This window comes from Chiloscyllium plagiosum, unplaced genomic scaffold, assembly GCF_037043375.1.
Source record: "Chiloscyllium plagiosum isolate Xiang-an unplaced genomic scaffold, Cpla_swu_hap1 HiC_scaffold_22, whole genome shotgun sequence".
NCBI lineage: Eukaryota > Metazoa > Chordata > Chondrichthyes > Orectolobiformes > Hemiscylliidae > Chiloscyllium > Chiloscyllium plagiosum.
The window spans coordinates 9,932,860-9,953,443 of NW_028270160.1; the positions used below are offsets into that span (position 1 = coordinate 9,932,860).

Consider the following 20,584-nt stretch of genomic DNA (forward strand, 5'->3'; position numbering starts at 1 on the left):
CATTATTAGGACCTAACTGGTTGTGAAATTCTTTGAGATGTCCCAAAGTCACTATATAAATGCAATATATTCAATAAATCATGGTGACTGTCCGCTAGTAGCTTAATGATGAAGTACTTCATAGTGAGTCATAGAAACTGGCAAGATTTGACTATCAGTTAATTGTTGGCCTGGGTTTGGAGGCATTTGTGAATATCCCTATAGTTGTCCATGGTGCTAGACAGGGGGCAATGGTCAACTAGGTCCATTTCAAAGCTAACATACCACCCAGCTGTTTGTAAGCAACCCTATTATAGAGTCATTATGTCCTAGAATCATTTAGCACAGAAACATACCTTTCAGCCCAACTTGTCCATGCCGACTGGGTTTCCTAAACTGAACTAGTCCCATTTGCCTACATTTGACCCATTTCCCTCTGAACCTTTCCTATCCATGGACCTGTCCAAATGTCTATTAAATGTTGTAATTGTACTTGCCTCTACCACTTCCTCTGGCAACTCATTCCATATACACTCCAGCCTCTGCATGAAAAAGTTGTCCCTCAGGTGCCTTTAAAATTTTCCCGCTCATCTTAAACCTACGCCCTCTAGTTTTAGAATCCTCTACCCTGGGGAACAGACCTTGGCTATTCACCTTATCTGTTCCCTTCATGATTTTACAAACCTTTGTAAGGACGCTCCTCAACCTCTGACACTCCAAGGAAAAATGTCCCAGCCTATGCATCCTCTCCTAATAACTCAAACCCTACAGTCTTGGTAACAACCTTCTAAATCTTTTTCGCACTTCTTCCAATTTAATGACATCCTTCCAATAGCAGGGCAACCAGAATTGTACGCAGTACTCCAAAGTGGCCTTACCAATGTCATACACAGCTGTGACATGATGTCTCAACTCCTGGACTCAGTGCTCTGGCCAGTGAAGGAAAGTGTGCCAAATGCCTTCTTCACCACCATGTATATCTGTGACCCCACTTTCAAGGAACTATGTATCTGCAATATTAGGTCTCTGTTTGACAACACACCCTGGGGCCCTACCATTAACCGTGTAAGTCCTGTCTGGTTTGTCTTGCATTTATCTAAATTAAATTCCAGCTGGAAATCCTTGGCCCACTGGCCCAGTTGACCAAGATCATATTGGACTCTTAGATAACCTTCTTCACTGCCCACTATACCACTAATTTTGGTGTCATCCCCAACTTACCAACCATACTTCCTGTGTTCTCATCCAAATTGTTGATATAAATGACAAACAACAGTGGACCCAGAACTAATCCTTATGGCATACCATTGGTCACAGGCCTCAAGTATGAACAACAACCTTCTGCCACTACCACCTCTGTCTCTTATCAGCAAGTCAATTTTGTATCCAATTGGCAAGGTCCCCCTGGATTCCATGTGATCTAACCTTATAAACCAGTCTACCATGTGGAACCTTGTCAAAGGCCTTGCTAAAGTCCATGTCAACAACGTCTACCACTCTGCCTTCATCTAGCTTCTTGGTCCCCTCTCCAAAAGGCTCAATCAAGTTAGTGAGACATGATTTCCAACACACAAAGCCATGCTGACTATCCCTAATTACTCCTTACCTTTCCAAATGCATGTACATCCTGTCTCTCAGAATGACCTCCAATAATTTACCCATCACTGATGTTAGGCTCACTGGTCTGTAGTTCCTTGGCCTTTTCTTGCAGCCTTTCTTAAATAATGGCACAACATTAGCCAATCTCCAGTCTTCTGACACCTTACATGTGACGCTCGATAATACAAATAGAATATAATAGAATATCCTTTATTGTCATGTTATCTCTGCTAGGGGCCGAGCAATTTCTTCCCTAGCTTCCCACAATGTCTGGTGATACACTTGATCAGGACCCAGTGATCTAGCTGCCTTTATGCATTTCAAGCACTCCAGCACCTCCTCTTCTGTAATGTGGAGTCTTTTCAAGCCAACACTATGTATTTCCCCAAGTTCCTTAGCTCCCATGTCTTTCTCCACAGTAAATACTAAGGTGAAAAATAGGTTTAGGATCTCACCCATTTCCTATGATTCCGCACATAGTTGACCTCTTTGATCTTTGGGTGCCCCTATTGAGTCTCTAGCTACTCTTTTGCCCTTAATATACTTGTAGAATCTCTTTGGATCCTTCTTAACCTTATCTGCCAAAGTTATCTCATGTCCCCCTTTTGCCTTTCTGATTTCTGTATTAAATATACTCTTACATCCCTTTTACTTCTCAAGGGATTCACTTAATTCCAGCTGTCTATACCTGATATATGCCTCTTTCTTTTCCTTGACCAGAGTCTGAATATCTTTAGCCACCTAGTGTTCACTGCTCTTGCTAGCCTTGCCCTTTGCAAAAGTAGAAACGTGCTGCCTCTGAAGTCTCTTTACCTCACTTTTGAAAGCCTCCCTTGTTCTAGACATCCCTTTACCTGAGAACAGCCTCCCCCAATCAACTTTTGAAAATTCCTGTCTAATACCTCCAAAATTGGCCTTGCCCAAATTTAGGACTTTAACTTGTAGACCAGACCTATCCTTTTCCATAATCATTTTAAAACTAATAGAATTATGGTCACTGGTCTCAAAGTGCTCCCCCACTAACACCTCAGCCACTTGCCCTGCCTTATTTCCCAAGAGGAGATTAAATTTTGCCCCTTCCGTAGTGGGGCCATCTATAAATTGATTGAGAAAGCTTTTCTTGAGCACACTTAACAAATTCCTCCCTAACCAAGTCCTTAATACTATGGCAGTCCCAGTCTATGTTTGGAAAATTAAAATCCCCAAATATTGCAACCCTATTGTTGAACTTGATATTGAGTTCAGAAGACTGGAGGGCCCCCAAGTGGAAAATGAGGTGCTGTTCTTCCAGCTTGCGCTGAGTTTCACTGGAGCACTGCAGCAAGCCTGAGACAGAGATGTTGGCCAGGGAACACAGTGGTGTGGCAGGCAACTGAAAGCTCGGGGGCTTTTTTGCGGACAGTATTTCCAGCTGCACATTACTGTCCAGTCATTTCTCCTGGGATCTGAGTGAGTGGTTGAAAGGGATTTAAGATTAGGCCTAGTTACAATTTCACCACAATCAATTAACATCCAACATCAGGCCTAGAGTTTGGATGTGGTTTTTATTTGAATCTGGTGTTAACATACTGCCTGGAGGAAATCTAGGCTTTGTTGTTAGTGATCACAAAGGAAACAGTAGTGGATTTCTTTTGTGGATCTGTATCACTGATGCTTTGTCTCTTTCAGAAGAGAAAGGAACTGGTGAAGATAAAGAAGCTATGACTGTTCTAGTTGTTAACCCATTGGGATTATTCACTGTTTCACTGATTATGCTCAAGCTTTTACCAAACCACAGTTTTAAGGTAAGGAGCAGGAGGCTTAGAGAAAAAGTCTTTTCACCCACAGAATGTTGGATGTCTGGAACTCACTGCCTAAAATGCAGGAAACCTCAAGAAATGAAATCAAGACTTGAAATGCCAAAGCATGCAAGGCTACAAGCCAAGTGGAAAATGGAATAGATGGGCACTTGATGACCGATACTGACATGATGGGCCGAAGAGCCTTTTTCAATGCTGTAAAAACCAGATGGCTCTATCGGCTTGAAGCCAGCATCAACATTCATTGTTATCACACTTGATACAGAGATGAATTCAGGCAAATGACCTTTTTATTTCTCTTCTCTTCTGTCCCAGTTTGGAGTCATGTACCATGACTCTGAGGGAAACTCCAATGAACAACATGTCAAAGTGGTTCCGCTGACAGAGCTTGACTGCTTATCGTGGAATGTACGCTGAAAATTCTCCTCTCTCCCTCCCCCCACCCAGCCCTCAACTGTCCGATCATGCCATGGCCTTGACAACAATGAAAGTGCCACATTGTACCTGCTAGTTCCCACCAAGCTGAGTGGGGTTGTAGGGAATCAACCACACACTTCACAAAAGGGAGTGACATTCCTCTCGGCATTCAGTACTAAATGTTCCAAATGGACAAGGACAACAGCTCAGGCAAAGCGAGCAGGGTAAGTGCTAGACAATGAGTGCCAATCAGCTCCTGTAGTCTCTCCAAAGAGGCTTAAGTGCTGGGCCTATCATTCATAGATAACATTAAGGGGTGGAAAGAAATGCTGGGAGGTTTGCTCTCAATGTGCTATTTTTTACTTTATCTTTTGAAAAAAAAGATTTCCTACAGTGGTAATTGTGTGAAAAATGCTTGTCATAAAGGTACATTGTTCTCCAAAAATCACACAGAATTTACAACACAGAAACAGACCATTAGATGCAGCAGGTCTGGTTGAAATGCTTCACATGAGCCTCCATTTTCTTCCGATTCAAGCAAGATATCATTTTACTTGTATATTCTTAGTATTTTTATACCCACTCCAGAGGTCTGATCATAGTTTAAACTCTCCTTGGGTGGCGCGATGGCTCAGCAGTTAGCACTGCTGCCTCACAGCACCAGGGATTGGGTTCAAATCCACCCTCAGGTGACTATCTGTGTAGAGTTTGCACATTCTCCTCATGTTTGCATGGGTTTCCTCCAGGTACTCTGGTTTCCTTCCACAGTCCAAGGATGTGTAGGTTAGGTGGATTGGCCATGCTAAATTGCACATTGGATGTGCAGGCTAGGTGGGTTAGCCATGGGAAATGCAGGGTTATAGGGATGGGATGCTCTTTGGAGGGTTGGTGTAGACTCAATGCTGAATGGCCTGCTTCCAAACTGTACAGATTCTATGAATTACACCATACGTAGTGGTCAGCTGTGATTATTTAATGGTCTCATGCATGGGGTTTGAACTCACTTTTTGACTGAGAAGCAATTCTGCTGCCTCTGCTGCCTTTGTGGGAGACATAACTCTGCCACCTCGTAGTAGAGGCTTTTAAACTTCTTCGTCTGGAAGTTTACAGTCACCTCCAACTGATGTGAAGAATTCCTGAGCTGCTTTGTCATGATCACCACCATGTATCAAGGGTTTTCTACAGTATGGTTCATGAGCTGAGAATTTGTGCATGTGTGCACATAGCTCCCATTGATTATTTCATTAGAAGTGAGTTAATTCAAAAATAACTAGCAGCAAAGCTTTAACCTTAAACAACATAAAGATTAGTTGTTTACAAAATATTGCTATTTATCACCTTAGTAAAAGTAATAAAGATATGAATTAGATATATACAAGGGTAAAACACAGGTAAGGATTTTAAAAAGCACTTATAAAGTTGAATTTCAGATTGGTTCATCACAATATTGGAGGTTTCAGTTAAGTGTGGTTGCCTGGAGGGAAGGTGTGAGGTTGAAGTATTGTGTTCAGCAGCTGTGATGGCTTCTGTAGCTGAATAGTCTGAGTTTGCTTTTGTAGATGGACTCAGTGGATAAAGTAAAAGAGCCCTTCTCCTTACCGATTCTGCTGGAGTGGCACGTAGGAATGAATTCTGGGCTCCTTCCTCTATAACTCTTGGTGTCAGAGAGAAAACTTCACTCTCATGTGCTGTTCATAGTTATTTCAGCTGAGAACTATGGTCTAGAATTGCCTTCACAGGATCTCCTGAGGTCTCCCCTCAAGATTGCTGGCCATAATTTATACAGTCAAAACTGAGAATGTATGCTATATTTAGGGCGGCACGGTGGCACAGTGGTTAGCACTGCTGCCTCACAGCGCCAGAGACCCGGGTTCAATTCCCGCCTCAGGCGACTGACTGTGTGGAGTTTGCACGTTCTCCCCGTGTCTGCGTGGGTTTCCTCCGGGTGCTCCGGTTTCCTCCCACCATCCAAAAGATGTGCAGGGTCAGGTGAGTTGGCCATACTAAATTGCCTGTAGTGTTAGGTAAGGGGTAAATGTAGGGGTATGGGTGGGTTTCGCTTCGGCGGGTCGGTGTGGACTTGTTGGGCCGAAGGGCCTGTTTCCACACTGTAATCTAATCTAATCTAATCTAAATTACTCCAACGAGTCATTGATCCAAAGAAAAGACAAGGCGGTTAATCAAGCTGGACTCCCTTTGAACTATCTTCCTGACTCCTTGCCGTTATCAGAATATGTATAATTTTTTTCAATCTTTAGAAGATTCAGTTCAGTTGACTGAGGCTCACTAAATTCCAAATGTCTTTTGAAATAAGTATAGTTTGGTGCCTTCAATTGGATGATTGCAGTTGAATCCACAAGGGAAGCAAAGTGACTTTTGGGAGCTAAGTTTGAAAAACCTCTTCATGTCAGTTTTTAAAAGGAGTTTGCAGTTTGTTACAAAACCTATAATATTAAAATTACGCTTGTGACAGTCACCAAGATTGATACCATTTGTGTCTGCTATACTCCCTATTCGGAGAAAGTGAGGACAGCAAATGCTGGAGATTAGAGTCAAGAGTGTGGTGCTGGAAAAGCGCATCAGGTCAGGCAGCATCCGAGGAGTAGGAGAGTCGATGTTTCAGGCATTAGTCCTTCATCAGGAATGTGGGGTTATGCCCAAAGTGTCGATTCTTCTGCTCCTCGGATGCTGCCTGACCCGCTGTGCTTTCCCAGCACCACACTCTCAACTCTGTAATCCCTATGCTCCTAGTTTAAATTTCCTTGAGTTTCACAATGCTGCCTCTCCCTATCTCTGTAAGCTCCCCTCTGCTCTACACTATCCAGAATTTGTGATCCTTTTGTGTACCTTTCCAACTTTGTTTGCCTCACCATTGTCTGCTGTGCTTTCAGCCAACAAAGTTTTATGGTTTGAAATTTTCTGCCTAAATTTCACTATCTCCATTCATCCTCTTTTACACCCTTCTTAAAATGGACCAAGTTTGAAAACCTATGGTTTAGCCATCTCAGGGTAGAAATTCATGTCCTCTTGATATTTGGGATGAAAGAAAGAAGGAACCTATCATTGTGCTTTTGGAGTCTGTTTTGTTGGCAGCAGATATCAAGAATTAGTAAACAGTGTGTCCATGATTACCAAGAGGTTGGTTGGCAGGTGGGCTTTCCTGCAATGGTGTAAATTTGGAAAATTACCCTGCTTAAAAAAAAGTGAGCTTTTTATAAAAATAATCAGTTGCAGATTCACTTCATGGAACTGAGAGAGACACTCCTCTCCTGGAGCAGGAAGGTCAACTGGAAATTCATTTATCAAAAAAGGGATCAACTCAGATTGTCCACTCCAGCGTTCCCATGTGGAAGTTCCTGATGGACAATCCCAATCCCTGTTGGAGATAATAAGTCCTTTTGCACTTGATTCTCAGTTGTGAGTATTGCTGACTAGGACAATATTTATTATTTATTACTAGTTGCTCTTGAGAAGGCAACATTGGGCCTTTCTCTTCAGTCTCTGCAATCTGTTTTTATTATTCACTCGTGGGACCTGGGCATCACTGGCTGGGCCAGCATTTCTTCCCTGTCCCTAGCTGCCCTTGAAAAGGTGAGTTGCCTTCTTGAACCACTGCAGGCCACATGCTGTTGGTAGACCACAATGCCTTTAGGAAGGGAATTCCAGGATTTTGACCCAGCGACTGTGAAGGAACGGCGATATATTTCCAAGTCAGGATGGGTGAGTGGCTTGGAGGAGAACTTGCAGGTGGTGGTGTTTCTGTGTATTTGCTGCCCTTGCCCTTCCAGATGGAAGTGGTTGTGTTTTTGGATAGCGTTATTGGTGGTGTCAATGTGCTCATGGGATGGGAGTCCCAGGGTTTAGAACCAGCAACAATAAACAAAGGACTGATGCATGTCCCAGATAGGTTGATGTATGAAGGGAACTTAGAGGTAATGGCTCTCCATGCATCTGCTGCCCTTGCCTTTCCAGAAGGCAGAGTCTGCATATTCGGGGAAGTGCTCACAGAAAGTTTATACCTAAAGACCTTTACTGCTCGAAATATTTCTTTCCATGTAACATTGTGGAACTTTATTCCTGTTATCACATCAAAAGAAGATTGACAATCATAAAATATTTAATTTTCTATTACTTTTAATCAGAGAAGCATCTTAATTTACCTAAGACAGAAAACTTGGTTCATTGTAAAGAGAAGCTTCGAGCCAGATTGATCCAGTCAGTGGGACTGTTATAATCTCTGATTCTTGCATTCTCTGGCTCTGAGACTGATGAATGCACAAAGCACACTTCTGTTTGAATTTGAAAGTACAAAGATAAAAAAATAAAAATAAATGACTTGGAACCTTCCTATCTGCCAAGGCAGCAAACCACACTGGTGGTAGGTACTTGTGGTGGCAATGAAATTCTTCTTCCTCCCTCGTCCAAGGTCTCCAGCTGGCTTCAATTGACCTTATTGTAGAAACCCAGTCACTATGCAGCAACATAATTGCTGTTGACAATTTCTCATCCTGCACTCATCCACCCCCACACCCCAATGGGCTCCTTTGCCCTTCTGAATGTGTTAGGTCAGGATGGGGATCAGAAACGAGTCCTTGGGCTTTGCATTAACAGTCATTCATCAATTATAGACAGTGGCAGTGAGTGTCAGCAGACCATGTAACTCTGGAGGATGTTACAGCCATGCCTGATCCAGTGATGACACACCTTCCCCCGGTCCAAGTGTTGGGGTCCACCCAGTTTGTTTTTCTGCAGCTTGATAAATTTGTGTCAATTTATATTCAAACTAATCATTGAGATAATGAAGCCGACAAATAATACTCGTGGTTGGAGGATGGCAGTTGTGTGAATACTCTGAGGTTAGAGTTAGAATGTTGTACATTACACACCTCAATGCAGGTTTCCACTGAAGTGCATGACTGAAGGAGAGTCTGTATCCTTCCCAGTGCAGTAGTGAAGGAATACCTGCATTACTAGAAGCAGTGTCTCCCAAATGGGGTATTTTTTCTGAAGATCCGTGTCCTCTTCAGGTGGATGGAAATATCCCATGGCACTATTTGAAGGCTCAGGAGTTTTCTTGGTGTCGTGGCCAATGTTTATCATGCAACCAAACAGCAGATTTTCAGATCATCCATCATGCAGCTGATTGTTGAGCCTTTACTGAGGTTGGCTGTAAGGTTTCTGCAAAACAAGCAGTCACTGCACTTCAAAAGCAATTCATTGGCTGTAAAATACTTTTGGCTGATCCAATGGTGTGAGAAACTTGACGTCAATGAAAGCCCCTTCTTATACAGTAGCTTTTAATGTCAAAACATCTCAAAGTCTTTCAGACAGAATAAATTACCCTTGGATTGCAGTGAGTTATGTAGTTTAGGCCAATTCAGAATCCATTCCATGCCAGCAATGTTCCAACCTGGATGAGATGAATGACTAATTTAGAATAGGAAAAAAAAAGAAGTATTTCTTTTAAACAGCATCATTCATGACCTCAGCCTGTCCCAAAGAGGTTTACTGTCAGTGAAGTACTTTTGAAGTGTAGTCTCTGTTATAACGCAGGAAACATGGCAGACAATTTATACACAGCAAGCTCCCACAATCCAATGACTTCTACCCACCTAGAGAACGGGTCAGCAAGTGAATCAAAACATCACCGCAAATTGTCTGCCATGCTTCCTACATTACAATGGTGATTACATTTCAAAAGTTTCTCAGTGATGGCAAACCACTCAGAGTTCTACTCCAAGTCAGATACCATCCTAACTTGGAAATACATCGTTTTTTTCCTTCAACCTCTCTGGGTCAAATAGAATTTCCCATCCAACAGCATTGTAGATGTGACTATGCCACACACGGACCGCAACTGTTAAAGAAGGTGGTTCACCACTATCTTTTCAAGGGTAATTAGGAATTGGCAATAAATACTGACCTTGCCAGTGATGCCCACATCCTATGAATGAATAAGTTCTTAAAAAAAAAGTCGTGCGGCAATGCGATGTTGGTTAAAGAATAAATATTGACAAGGACGTGAGGGCAAACCTCCCCTGCCCTTCTTCAAAATAGCGCCATGGAATGTTTAAGAACATCCACCTGAGAAGGCAAATATTACAGCCTCAGTTTAATGCCTCATCTGAAAAAAACACAACAGTTTTAATACTGTAGCACTGAGGTGTTAAGCCTCGACTTTGTGTCCAGATCTCTGGAGTGGAAAGTGCGCATCTAATATGTGACTCAGTGAGGAGACCCAACTGAGCCAGAGATGATCTGTTTCAGGCAGAAAGCAGAATCCTGTCATAACATCATGGTTGAAACATGGTATCCTGAGGCAATTGCCCTCTGTTAAAGCATGATCACCTTACTCGATAAATATTGATTGGGGTTTAGTAACAAGATCTAAGGTGTAAATGTATTGTCACCGCCATCTTACCAGACCATGGGACTGCTCTCCCTTTAGAGAGAAATGACTGTTGGTGGTTAACCTGAGGATCACCACAGCTCAGGCAATGTGGGAAGTTAAGAATGCAAGTCCTTCATGGTTAACTCAGCCAGTGCAGGAATTAAACCCACCACAAACCAGCTATCCAGCGAATCAACCCCCTCTGAGGTGTAACTGAATTTGTTGAATGTGAAGTAAAAGCAGATTTACCCTCGTGGCTGTCAAGTTGATAGGACCATGGAAACATATCAAGTGAGATAACCAGGCAGCAACCTCTCAAAAAGTTGCATAAACATGAGGTACAGAAAGATCTGCCGCGTATTTCCAGCATTTTTATTCTTTATTTCAGATTTCCACATTTGCAGAGTTTTGCTTTTAGTTTAGGTGTTGCGTGAGCACCTAGAATCTCAACAGCTTGGAAACAGACCATTTGGCCCCAACTGGTCCATACTGACCTTCTGCTGAATTTCTCCAATATTTTCTATGTTTGTGCCAAAGTTGATACTTTGATTTTCCAATGAGTGACAGGGAAGTTAAGAATGCAAGTCCTTCATGGTTAACTCAGCCAGTGTAGGAATTAAACCCACCACAAACCAGCTATCCAGTGAACCAACCCCCTCTGAGGTGTATATTTTCCATGGTCAATCCACCCAAACCTGCATGTTTTTGGACTGTGGGAGGAAACTGGAGCACCCGTGGAAACATGGGACAATGTGCAAACTCCACACAGTCACCCAAGGATGGAATTGAACCCAGGTTCCTGGCGTTGTGGGGCAGCAGTGCACACCTGTTATATGCTCTGCCCAATACTCATGGTTTCCATATTGGGCAGGGTGTATTGCAGGCTATGTGATATTACCAAAATTGAATTACTGCCCAATCTTCTCAAAAATGGGATCATTAGCTTGGACAAGGATTGCAGCCTTTTGCTCATGCTACCTTTGTAGGCTGAGAGACTCTTTCAGGATGTCTTCAGGAGGATAAGTGCATTGAGTATGTTCTCAACAATGTGGGTTGCATATGGAAGGAATATACTTAATGGCACTGATATCAGACAGTCATTCCCTGTCACTCATTAGAAAATCACAACATCTACTTTGGCACAAACATAGAAAATTTTGGAGAAACACAGCAGAACTGGCAGCATCTGCAAAGAGAGAAACGGAGTTTATGTCCAGTATGATTCTTTCACAGAACGTCCCTTTTTTATCATGTTATTTAAGATACATATCTGCTGATATATTTTCATGTACAGCTAAGTCTCAGAAAACAGACTGAGATTGTTTACTTTGGAAAAGCGAAAGCTGAGGGGTGACATAATTGAAATCTTTCAAATGGTGTAGGGATTTGATAGTGTAGATGTAGAAAAAGATGTTTATTTTCATTCTGTGAGTCTGAAACTAGGGGTGATTAAGAGAAAATAACCACCAAGAATTCAGGAGAACTTCTTTACCAACAGAGAATATGGAACTTGTTATCACAAGGGGTAGTTGAGGTTGGTAGCATAGACACATTATATATGAGACAGAAAGGAACAGAAAGGTATTCCAATAGAGTTAAATGACATAAGGCAATTGGAGGCTCAAGTGGACCAGTTGGTTTTGAACGGGCTCGTGCTGTGATGTAAACACAGCATAGTAATGAATGTCTTGTACATAAATCTGTAAACACAAACTGAAACGGACAGGATGATGTCCTGCCAATGACTACAGAACTGGGTGTGAAACTCAGCTTGTAACCTAAGATGAAGATCATCTGTAAAGAATTGTAAAGGAGGATATGTTATTTGCTTAATGTCTGTCTATAGATTCACAGAAACAAGGGATGATGTCTAATTCTAAAACTGGCAGTATTTGAACCAAAAGCAATTTAAGGATTTATTAAGTAGTGCAATCATCTTCAATTAAGTATATTTTTGTTGGAAAAGAAAATGGCAAATATGTCGGCACCTTATTGAACAAATAAAGCATGTTGCACCATAGTCATATGGACATGAAAGCCAAATAAATAAATGAAACCAATGAATTAGATGCTCACACAGTCTGCGTCTATTAGTTAGACACTTCAGACTTTGTAACCTATGAAATGGAGATGCTTCAAGCCATTTCTTCACCGTATTTTCCTTTTCTGCAATCCCTGTGGGAAGTACAATGTACCACTTACACACAGAAAGACACTGATCACACAAGGTGGTTTTTTTAGGTTGTGAGTTAATGCTGTTTAGGTGTTAGCACATCAGGTAAGATGGTGCAAACTGGCAATGTTACTGGCCTAGTAATCCAGATGCTCAGATTAATGCCTTGGGAACATGGGATTGAATCCCATCATGGCAATGGATGAATTCAAAGTTAACTATCACAACTGAAATCTAAAGTTAGTCTCAGTAATAGTGTTCATGATAACTATCACATTTTCTTGTAAAAATCCATCTGGTTTATTAATGTCTTTTACAGAAAGAAATCTGCTTTCCTTACCTGGTTTGGTCCACATGTAACTCCAGACCCACAGCAATGTGGATGACTTTGTAATTGCCCTCAGTCTGGAAGACGGATCTCTATGTCACAGAGGCCGAACGCCAACTCTCCAATACCACGTCCTACTGCCCCCTTGCCTACGACACCACCACAACCCATCAGGCCCAGATCACCCGCACTGTCCGTGCCCTCATTGCCTCCAGTGATCTCCCCTCCTCAACCTCCAAACTTATAGTCCCCCAGCCCCGCACTGCCAGGTTCTACCTGCTCCCCAAGATCCACAAACCCAACTACCTTGGCCAACCCATCTTCTCGCCATGCTCCAGCCCTACAGAGTTCACCTTGTCCTACCTCAACTCCATCCTCTCCCTCTTAGTTCAAGCACTTCCCACCTACATCCGCGACACCAACCACGCCATCCATTACTTCAGTAGCTTCCAGTTCCTCAGCCCTCAGTGCTTTCTCTTCACTATGGACGTGCAGTCCTTATACAAGTCCATACCTCACAAGGATGGCCTCCAGGCAGTCCGCTTCTTCCTCTCCAACAGGCCCATCCAGTCCCCCTCCAGCAATACCCTCCTCTACCTCGCTGAACTGGTCCTCACCCTTCATAACTTTTCCTTTAACTCCTCCCATTTCCTCCAAATCTAGGGGTTGGCCATGGACATTCGGGTGGGCTGTAGCTACGCCTGCCTCTTCATTGGCCATGTTGAACAGTCCCTCTTCAGTACCTACACAGGCACTGTACCCCAACTCTTCCACCGTTATGTCAATAACTTCCTTGGTGCAGCATTCCGCAACCAGGCTGAACTGGGGCAGTTCATCAACTTCGTCCACAACTTCCACCCCATCCTCGAAGTCACTTGATCCTTCTCGGATATCTTCCTCCCCTCTGTTGACCTCTCCATTTCCATCTCTGGCAACAGTCTCCAGACGGACATTTACTGCAAACTCTCAGACTCCCAAAACTACCTGGACTACACTTTCTCCCACCCAATATCCTGCATAAACTCCATTCCGTTCTCCCAATTCAACTCAGTCCTAAATCTGCTCTCCCTTATTTTGAGGCTATGACCTCTAGTTCTAGTTTCACCTGCCAGTGTAAACAACCTTCCTGCCATATCTTATCTATTCCCTTCATAATTTTATATGTTTCTGTAAGATCGCCCCTCATTTTTCTAAATTCCAATGAGTATAGTCCTAATATTTCTTTACATTTGAGGGCATTACCATCACTGAATCCCTCCCTCTTAGAGTTCTGGGGGTTACCATTGAACAGAAATCGAACTAGACTAGCCATTTCAATACAGTGGTTACAAGAGCAGATCAGAGGCTTGAAAGCCTGCAGCAAATAACTCACCTCTTAACTCCCCAAATCTTGTCCATCATCTACAGGCACAAGTCAGGAATGTGATGGAATACTCTCATTTGCCTGGACGAGTGCAGCTCCAGCAACACTCAAGAAGCATGATACCACTCAGAACAAAGCAGCCCGCATGTTTGCATCACATCCAAAATTCACTCCCTCCACCACCGATGCTCAGTAGTAGCAGTGTATAAAAGTTATAAGATTCTCTGCAAAAATGTACCAAGACAGCAGACAGCACTTTCAAACCCTCAGTCACTTCCAGGTTGACACCTCATTTTAGGTATGTTTAGTGCTGGTCCTGGCATGCCCTCTCACACTGTTCATTGAAACAGGGTTGTTCACCCAGTGTGTAGGTAATAGTAAAGATGCCCAGGTCACAGTTGTGGTTGAATAGAATTCTGCTGCTGATGGCCCACAGGCACACATGGACTTCTGGTTACAATTTACTAGGTCTGTTCAAGGCCTTTGTCCCACACAGCAGAGTGGGGAGTATTCTCCATGTGAAGCTGGGATTTTGTCTCCCTAAGAATGGAGCAGTGGTCATTCCTATCGATACAGTCATGAACACATGCATCTGTGACAGGTGGATGAGTGGGGATGAGGACTGGTAAGTTGTTTCCCTCTTGTTGTCTCCTGCACCAACTGCTGCAGATTCAGTCAAGCAGCTCTATCCTTTAGGACTCAACCAACTCAGTCAGTAGTGGTGATACTAAGCCACTCTTGACGGTGAGCACTGACGTCCCCCACCCAGAGAACCTTCTGTGCTTTTGCCACACTCAGTAGTCCATAAAGTGGTGCTCAACATGGAGGAACACTCAGTCAAGGAGGGGAGGGGCAGTAGATGATAATCAGCAGGAGATTTCCTTGTCCATTTTTGACTTGATGTCGTGAGATTTCATGGGGGTTTGGAGTCAATAGGGAGGACTCCCAAGGCAACTTCTGCCTGACTGCATTGTACTGTGTACGTCTGCCATGGACACAGCATTTACTCAGGGATGATGATGGTGTCTTGGGGACATTGAGTCTCCAGTGAGATTCTGTAACTATGTTGCTTGATGGTGGATATAGTTTCATTCCTTTTTCCTTGTAGTGGCTTTAATACATCTGTGGGTGAGTAGCTAGGCGATTTCAGAGGGCACTTAAGCACTAATCACATAAAGGCCAGATGGGCAAGGAAGGTAAATTTTCTTCCCAAATTTTAATTTGATTTAATTTGTTGCAGTTGTGTGTACCTAAGTACAGTGAAAAGCTTTGTTAGCGAGCAGTTGGGACAGATCAGAGCAAGCAAGGACATAGACAGAATGAGCATCCAGGTTACACTGCACATGAGGTGCATGAAGCAAGATCAACATTAACAAGATCAACACTATTTGAAGTTAGTTAAAAATCACAAAACACCAGGTTATAGTCCAACAGGTTTATTTGGAAGCACTAGCTTTTGGAGCGCTGCTCCTTCACTAGGTGCACTGTTGGATTATAACCTGGTGTTGTGTGATTTTTATCTTTGTACACCCCAGTCCAACACCAGCATCTCCAAATCATATTTGAAGTTAGAGAGTCTATTTGTCGTCTAATAACAGCAGGGGAGGTGATGTTCTTGAACCAGTTGGTGCATGTGTTCAAGTTTCTGTAACTTCTGCCTGAAGGAAAAGCTAGTGGGACAGGAAAATTCAGCTGTTTTTTTAGTCCAGAATATATTAGTTGAATTAAAATTTCACCTTCTGCTGTGATAGGATGCAAACCCTTGCTCCCAATACATTACTCCAGGCATCTGGGTTACTGAGTCAGAGATATTACTGTGCCTTCATCACCTCTCCTTTCTGTACAGTAGTTATAGAACTCAGATCAATCCATGACCCACAAAACTTTGAATACTGATAACCTTAATTACAATAACAAAGCAGAGTGAAAGCCAATAGCTCTACCGTAATTTAACATTGCCAAATATTCTCTAAATTCTGCCTTCTATTTGTCTGTCTGCACTTTGCAAGAAGCAGCAGCTGTGATCAAGGCATTAAGCTTGGTGCCCGGTCACTTTTTTTTGTCTGTACGTAACATAGAGAAGTTTGTATATTTGAAAGATTGATAATCCTTTTGGAATTCAAGTCATCCTAGTTGGTGGAAAGAATCAAAACATTTCTAAAAGACTTTCACACCTGTGTACACCTGATCTTTCTTAGTTGTAAAGCTGGACCCTTACATACTGTGATAGGTCACATGACAGGAATGCTACCTACAGGGGAGCAGAATTCAAACCATTCACAAAAAAATGAACAGATACAATGCCCCCACGGAGCAAAAGCAAAATATAATTTGTTTCACAATTCAGGGCTTGTCTGTCTTCTCCACCCAGAATGGATGCTTGAAACTTGAATGCACCTGCATGGGCCAGATCTGGGTGTCCAAAAGACTTGTGTACGTGAGGGTGTAGCGTCTGTGAATGGGAATGTCCTGATCTATAAATATCCATTGTGTGTCTGCGTGCCCATGCCGTGTACATAAACATGTATACCTCTGTCTGCATTCATATCTGATACCTGAGTTATTCTGAACTCTAACTAATGTTGTTTAATATATCACTACAATTCCATGACACTGTAATACTTTTGCTGTAAATTCTGCGTCTTATGGTCATATTCCACAACCACCCAATGAAGAGGCAGCACCTCGAAAGCTAGTGCTTCCAAATAAACTTGTTGGACTGTAACTTGGTGTTGTGTGATTTTTAACTTTCTCTGTTTTTCTAATTTATTGCTGGACATTGTATTTCTTTTATTTTTCTGTTACTTTTACCTACGAATCTGTACCTAGGTATCGAGGTACCTAAGCTAGCACCATAAGTGGCAACTTGTAAACTTTTCGCTGTACTCGTGTGAGGACATGTGGCAATGAAGCTAATTCAACCTCCACGTGATGTCCTACTCCACTGAGCACCCCCCACTCACTGACCTAATAGTTTAGCAATGCTTCAATTTTAAAACTCCAACTGTAGAATTCCAATTCCCTTCAGCACATCATCCTTCTCTATTTCACTATCCTCCTCCACCAATACAAACAACTCCACCATCCTCAAAGCAGCCCGCTTGATTGGCACTACATCCACAAGCATCCACTCCCTTCACCACCGACACTCAGTAGCAGCAGTGTGTACTATCCAGAAGAAATTCACCAATGATCAACACCTCCCAAATCCACAACCACTTCCAGCTAGAAGAACAAGTGCAGCAAATATATGGGAATACCACTATCTTTAAGTTCCTCTCTAAGCCACTCACCATCCTGACTTGGAAATATATTGCTGTTCCTTGATGGTTGCTGGATCAAAATCCTGGAATTCCCTCCCTAAGGGCATAGTGGGTCAACCCACAGCAGGTGGACTGCAGTGATTCAAGAAGGCAGCTCACCATCACCTTCCGAAGGGCAACTTGGGATGGGCTATCAATGCTGGCCAGCCAGCAACGCCCAAGTCCCATAAATGAAAAAAAATCAATTCTGACTGTTCAAGCATCCCCTGTTTCTATTGCTCCACTATAGTGACGATGCCATCATCATAATCTCCATGTCCCCACACATCTCCACATCCTTCTCAGAAAGCTAAGGGGAACAGCTGCTTCCTATCAGCCCTGTCCATGCCCCTCATAATCTTATACACCTCCTCAACCTACTCTGCTCCAAAGAAAACAACTTGAGCTTATCCAGCCTCTCTTCATCGCTAAACTGCTCCATCCCAGGCAACATCCTGGTGAATCTCCTTCAGCACAATCACATTCATCCTGGAATGCGGTGACCAGAACTGCACCCAGTACTCCAGTTGTGGCCTAACCAAAAAAGGACACACCCTCTATGAGGAGAGGTTGGACCTGTATTCATTGCAATTTAGAAGAATGGGAGAAGATCTTATTGAAAGTCTAGAATCCCCTCCAGAATGGAAGCAGGCCATTCGGCCCATCAAGTCCACACCCATCCTTTGAACAGCATCCCTTAACTGCCCTCTGGGCATTTAGGGATTAGCAATAAACGCTGCCATTCATCCTGTGAATGAATTTTTAAAAAGTACAATTGTTGTGGCTGTATAGGTTTTGAGCAGTCAGGAATAAACTGAAATGTGCAAAAGATTTCCTTGAAAGCCACAAAATTTCAATAGAAGTTTTAGACAGAGTGGTTAGGGAAAATCTGTTCCCACTTATAAATGGATGAAGAATCTAAGGGCAACATCTTAACATGCTTTTGCAAAGCAAGTAAATCTGAGATAAGAGCAACATTTTTCATACAGTGAGCAGTTATGATTTTGGATGCTTTTCTGGAAATATGGTGGAGGGAAGGTTCAACTGAAGTATTCAAGGGAGCATTGGATGATTATTTAAACATAAACAATGTACAGGGTTATTGCAAAAAAAAGCTGGAGTGGAACTGAGTTAAAATGTCCAGAGTCAGTGCAGACACAGTGGGCTGAATGGCCTTTTTCTGCACTGCAATACTGTGATACTGTGATACTGTGAAACTCCATCATCCTGAATAGTCCTAACATCAATCAGCAGAACATAATCCATTGTCTGAGCTGCTTATACTCGGAGAAAGTGAGGTCTGCAGATGATGGAGATCAGAGTCGAGAGTATGCTGATGATTCCTGATGAAGGGCCTATGCCCGAAACGTCGATTTTCCTGCTCCTCGGATGCTGCCTGACCTGCTGTGCTTTTCCAGCAACACACTCTCGACTCAGTTGCTTATAGCACCACTGTGGCTGCCAAGGCAGAGACTACATATAATGGCACCTGCTGTTTATTTTGAGGAAAACAACTGCATTTAGTCTCCTTCCTATCGGAAAGATGTTGTGAAACTTGAAAGGGTTCAGAAAAGATTTACAAGGATGTTGCCAGGGTTGGAGGATTTGAGCTATAGGGAGAGGCTGAATAGGCTGGGGCTGTTTTCCCTGGAGCGTCGGAGGCTGAGGGGTGACCTTATACAGATTTACAAATTATGAGGGGCAAGGATAGGATAAATAGGCAAAGTCTTTTCCCTGGGGTCAGGGAGTCCAGAACTAGAAGGCAGAGGTTTAGGGTGAGAGGGGAAAGATATAAAAGAGACCTAAGGGGCAACTTTTTCACGCAGAGGGTGGTACGTGTATGGAATGAGCTGCCAGAGGAAGTGGTAGAGGCTGGTACAATTACAACATTTAAGAGGCATTTGGATGGGTATATGAATAGGAAGGGTTTGGAGAGATATGGACTGGGTGCTGGCAGGTGGGACTAGATTGGGTTGGGATACCTGGTCGGCACGGACGGGTTGGACCGAAGAGTCTGTTTCCATGCTGTACATCTCTATGACTCTATTATGTAACTCCTTTCAAGATTTCAGGACATCGCTTAGGAAGGTTTAAACAGGATGGTAGTCTCTTCACATTTCATTTTTCATCACTAGTTTTCAAAAGTGACAGTGTGGCCTATAATACAATAGTTATAAGAATTACAGACTTGGAGTGTGCATTGCAGGACACCCATAGTGCGGTGAGGAAGGCATATGGCGTACTGGCTTTTATTGGTAGAGGAATTGAGTTCCGGAGTCCTGAGGTCATGATGCAGTTGTATAAGACTCTGGTGCGACCGCATCTGGAATATTGTGTGCAGTTTTGGTCGCCATACTATAGGAAGGATGTGGAGGCACTGGAACGGGTGCAGAGGAGGTTTACCAGGATGTTGCCTGGTATGGAAGGAAGATCGTATGAGGAAAGACTGAGACACTTGGGGCTGTTTTCATTAGAGAAAAGAAGGTTTAGGGGTGACTTGATTGAGGTGTACAAGATGATTAGGGGGTTAGATAGGGTTGACAGTGTGAACCTTTTCCCGCGTATGGAGTCGGGTATTACAAGGGGGCATAGCTTTAAATTAAGGGGGGGTAGATATAGGACTGAAGTTAGGGGTAGGTTCTTCACTCAGCGAGTCGTAAGTTCATGGAATGCCCTGCCAGTAGCAGTGGTGGACTCTCCCTCTTTATGGGCATTTAAGCGGGCATTGGATAGGTATATGGAGGATAGTGGGTTAGTATAGGTTAGGTGGGCTTGGATCGGCGCAACATCGAGGGCCAAAGCGCCTGTACTGCGCTGTATTCTTCTATGTTCTATGTTCTATGTTCTATCTAGCAAAGAAAAATTGACATTAAATTGTGAATGTCAGGTTCGGGGCAGACATCAGAGTGTCAACAATTTAGCATGTTCTCTCAGCATGTCCCAAAGTGGTTAGGATCCAGTCAGTAACTTCTGGAGTTTTGAAAAGCATGGCAGACAAAATAGCTCACAGCATTGCCATAAAACAGGCTAGCGCTCAACATATTGGGAAAGGAGATATTGGGAGGTATCTTTTACCCACCTCGGAGGCACAATCTTCAAATGTCCCCAGCTTTTTTAGGAGCCTCAAACAACAAATAAGTTAAATAATTTGTGCACATTTCCAATATTTTAAAGCAAACACCTCTTGCTTCCATGTCAATTCAGCACAGATTCTGTCTCCACTTACATGACCT

The 20,584-nt window shown here is 43.0% G+C and overlaps 1 protein-coding gene across 1 annotated transcript in view; it reads right to left on the reverse strand.

Annotated features, from left to right (window-relative positions):
• Positions 1 to 8,910: 8,910 nt before the first annotated feature.
• The window catches only part of LOC122561326 (mitoferrin-1), a 155,956-nt gene continuing 144,282 nt past the window's right edge, over positions 8,911 to 20,584 (reverse strand). The window contains exons 5-6 of the mRNA XM_087998735.1: positions 9,136 to 9,204; positions 8,911 to 8,972 (exon numbers count right to left, since the gene is read on the reverse strand). Of these exons, the coding sequence (XP_087854861.1) occupies positions 8,926 to 8,972; positions 9,136 to 9,204 (116 nt within the window). The 3' untranslated portion in view covers positions 8,911 to 8,925. The remainder of the gene's footprint in view (positions 8,973 to 9,135; positions 9,205 to 20,584) is intronic.